This window comes from Poecilia latipinna, unplaced genomic scaffold (genome assembly GCF_001443285.1).
Source record: "Poecilia latipinna isolate Pla-1442-1.1 unplaced genomic scaffold, P_latipinna-1.0 Scaffold466, whole genome shotgun sequence".
NCBI classification, from domain to species: Eukaryota; Metazoa; Chordata; class Actinopteri; order Cyprinodontiformes; family Poeciliidae; genus Poecilia; species Poecilia latipinna.
The window spans coordinates 165,389-169,375 of NW_015113082.1; the positions used below are offsets into that span (position 1 = coordinate 165,389).

Sequence of the window (3,987 nt, forward strand, 5' to 3'; positions counted from 1 at the left end):
TTTTAAAAACAACCAAAAACCCCCCCCCCCAAAAAAAAAAAAAAAAAAAAAAATCAATCAACCGCCGGATCTCTGCAAGTGCTTAAAGACATTTCATGAAATAAGTAAAGACTTCACTATTGCTGTGAACAAAGAATGTTTCATTTTGCAAACATACAAAAAAAAAAAACAAAACAAAAAACACACACAATTCTTCCATGCCATATTTTCTGTCACAGTTAGTCCTTGTACACAGTTTGCTGGCCGTGTCCTCTCTCGTCATGCATTATGTGCCTCCTTACGTGGATCCTGCGTACCCGTCTGTCCCCTCCCGCTGCGCCCTCCTCCTCTGATTGGCCGGCTCCGAGCGATGAACCCGAGCCTCTAGAATCTAAAAGGTGCAACCCTCCTGGACCGGATCGGTTGTTCTCATAGATGAGGATGTTGAGCGTTTCTTCAAATATCCGCGCTTCGGGAAACTCAACCTAAAAACATGAATATGATTTATTTTATATGAATGCCCCCTTTTTCATTTCTATGATATTTCCTCTTTTAAGTTACTCTTTTAAATAATGCTTTGTTCACTTTTACTTTGGGATATCAAAGTTAAAGGGGGCTAAATACAAAAGTGAACCATACTCAAGATTTTTTTGTTTTAAAAAAAAAAGAAAATCCCTTTGAATCAAATACTTTGTCTTGAATAGTATCCAGTATAAGGATTTCTTTACAAGAAATTATTGTGCTGTGCAATTAATCAATGTTTGTACTTGCAACGTGACAAAATGTGAACATTTTGCAAGAACTGAACACATTTTTAACAACTTATTCTAGTGAATACGTCGTCTTCCAGAACATGCAACGACAGCTTTGAAACCTGTCACACAAAGCTTACTTTGGTCTGCTTCTTCTCCGTTGCGTACACAATGGAGGTGCAGCACACTTCTGCGATCTTGCGGCCTTCGCCGTAGAAGGACCAGCAGCAGATCTCGTCACCGAGCACGTCTTTCACAAACAGGACACGGTTGTTGAATCGGAGCACCAGTTTGTCAAAGAGCTCGATGTTCTTCAGCAGGTTGTCATCGGAGTTACTAGTGACAGGACGAAATGACAAGATGGAGAGTAATCAGAATAATCAGCAATGTAGATCTAGAAAAACAAAAAACAAAAACATGTTCAGTGAGTGTTTTTACCTAGTATACGAGTATTTGTTATTTCCCCTGTTGTTTTGGAGCTTGACTACTGGCTGCAAGTAGAAAACAAGAATACATGAGGCAAAGTGTATCAGATTTCTGTAATGACAACAATATATATATAAAAAAAAAAAAACGATTAAGCTGAAAATTATTTTAAGAAATGAATAATACAGTGCAAGTAAGTATATTTCCTACAGGATTTCTGTTTGATCATTCATCATTTAGACTTAAGTTACCTTTCTACATGTAGCGATCATCTTCTGCTCTTCTTTGGCTGATGTGATCATTGGGATGCGGCACACGCTTTCGAAAACATCTTGTTGTTTCTAAAAGTAAAAGACAAAAAATAAAATGTTTTTACATATGTAAGAAAAAGATGTGTAAATTTCTTCATTTATAATAATGTGCATGAGACATATCTATTACAATACATAAAAACAACAAAAACAAAAAAAAAAAAAACTCAAGTCTTCACACTTAAAAAACCTAAGTAAAAATTGATATGAAAAATAAAACCCATAACTTAAATTTACAATTCATCATTACATTTCTAATAAGAGGAGACAAAAGAATAAGATCTACGTAAATGTTAAAATAATAAAATAAAAGCTGCTTGTTGGTTATTAGAAAGTAAATAACGATTACCTGTTACTAATTATTTCAGCATCTATTCCAGACTTCATATTTTGTTAAAAATAAAATTGCATTTAAATTGTGAGTCAGATTAATTGAAGCTAACTAAACTAGTTAGGGCAGATTAGATGAGCTCATTGACAAACTTGTTTAAAATTAATTTCAAGCTCATTTTAAAATCTCCATTTTTCACGTCAATAACTAAACATGTAAAAATCTCAATTCTTCTAATTACCTGCATGGCATTGAGGCAGTGTTGGATTAGTCCTTGTACCCTGTAGAACTGGGCCTCCTTCAGGATCTCATCGAGTTCTCTGTGGTCTTCTGGAAGTGGTACCGAACCATCTCGCAGGAAGTTCAACACCAATCCAAAATGTCGACCGGACCTTTCCAAAACCACCCAACCTAAGGCAACAGGAACATTTCTCTCAGACAGTGATATGTCTCTGCAAACTGCAGAAAAATAAACAGATTCGCAAACAGGGAAAAGAATAGACTGTAATACAGTTCCAACACATTTTTTTTTTCAGTGGATCAGGTCACATTGGACCAGCAAATAAGGACATTAGACAATATCATGTGCTGTTAGAGGAGCAGCTGTCAGACACACATCTACTGACCTTCAGGGTCTATGGTAACATTTGTTGCGCCAGTGCAAATGCTTCGCAGAAGACTGTCTTCTTTGCTTAGCGTCTGGATGGTTGTATAATGCAGGGAGCCGCCAACATTTAACTTGACATATTTGCTCCCCATCAGACCCGGTGTTCTGTGCCCGTCTGTGCTGTGGCAGGCAGGCTGGGGAACAACAGACCGGACGGAGTCGGCATCATGACCTCCGACTGAAGCCTCCGCAGACATGGGGCTGTGGGCTCGCTTCCCGACTGCAGCACAGAAGGACAGGCTAGCTTATTTCCTCCGCCATATTAAACCACAAAAAACAAGGCAGGTGAGTGACAGTGAAGTTTGGATGATGACACTACTTTAGCTGATTTCAGAATTTTTTCCCCCAGGTTTAGAAAGTTGACTTTTTAAGATCATAGTTATTTAGATCCAACATGAAATAGACAAATAACTTTGATTATATATTTTTGATAATAGAAAATCATCAAAGAAGCAATTATAAAACAAAAGCAGGTAACATCCCTGAAAGATACACTTTTCTGAGACATCATAACAAATCATTTCTGTATACAATATAATAATACAGTACAATAACTTGATCTACCTCAGTTAAATTACTGTGTTTTAAACTGCATAGAAATAAATCATCATATGGCCTTATCAGTCGTCAGATCTGAGTAAAGTAAAGGCTTATATATACTCTTCATCTGAATACATTTTATCTGTAATTGAGATTAATTCGTTGTTTTTTTTTATTTGGAAAACAATTTTTAGTCTCGGTCTTTATTTTATGTGGAATATTAATCTCTTAGTTAAAATGTGCACCTTAGTTTCCAGCGTGATAAATAAATACATTACAGAACCAACTGATGTCTAGATACGAATCAAATGTAAACACGCAATTAAATCTAGGCTATTTATGTTAGAACATACTCACCACGTCGAACATCCAAGGGTGCTAAAGAGTGAAAACTCTGTGCGTAGCGATATCAGGAAATTATTATCAGCTAGCATAAACAAGCTAATTAACACACAAGCATTTACACCGCAGCTAGTAGCACAATCATCATTCTTTTTTTTTCTTTTTTCTTTTTACCGCAACCACCTTTCCAAATAAACAAGCTAACAGCGACTACTCTATTTACATTCACTTCATGCTAACAGATGTATTTTACTGAGTACCGCTTCATCTGTAGTGAACAGTCTAAATTAACTTATTAAAAACCAAAATTACTATGTCAACTGAGGCTATCCCCATTGTTTCAGACGCTGATTATCAACGGATGCTAATGTGAGAAGCTAAATAGGTCACTCGGAAATGAAAAACAAGACAATCCTCTTCCGCTGCTTTCTGCAGTTCGAACGTGAATTACTGCCACCTGCTGGCTGGTCTTATTAATGTCAATCTCAGGTGCTGAGTCTGTTATGATTGTCTAATCTTTATTGATGTAAAATCAGAGGAGAAAAAACGTAGAACAAAGACTCATAATTACATCACATTTTGGAAAATTTTGCTCTGAAAGTATCTTGACATGAGGAAGGCAATTTGTGATTACGTGGT

The 3,987-nt window shown here is 36.4% G+C and overlaps 1 protein-coding gene across 2 annotated transcripts in view; it reads right to left on the bottom strand.

Annotated features, from left to right (window-relative positions):
* Window positions 1–3,752, bottom strand: part of kctd13 (potassium channel tetramerization domain containing 13) — a 7,925-nt gene extending 4,173 nt beyond the window's left edge. Inside the window, exons 1-7 of one of the 2 annotated variants that reach the window (XM_015039286.1) lie at window positions 3,364–3,752; window positions 2,426–2,686; window positions 2,041–2,210; window positions 1,409–1,498; window positions 1,170–1,222; window positions 872–1,067; window positions 282–464 (exon numbers count right to left, since the gene is read on the bottom strand). In XM_015039286.1, the coding sequence (XP_014894772.1) occupies window positions 282–464; window positions 872–1,067; window positions 1,170–1,222; window positions 1,409–1,498; window positions 2,041–2,210; window positions 2,426–2,663 (930 nt within the window). In that variant the 5' untranslated portion in view covers window positions 2,664–2,686; window positions 3,364–3,752. Of the gene's footprint in view, window positions 1–5; window positions 465–871; window positions 1,068–1,169; window positions 1,223–1,408; window positions 1,499–2,040; window positions 2,211–2,425; window positions 2,687–3,363 lie in introns of those variants that run through there. The other variant, XM_015039287.1, reaches the window with a different exon arrangement.
* Window positions 3,753–3,987: the final 235 nt, after the last annotated feature.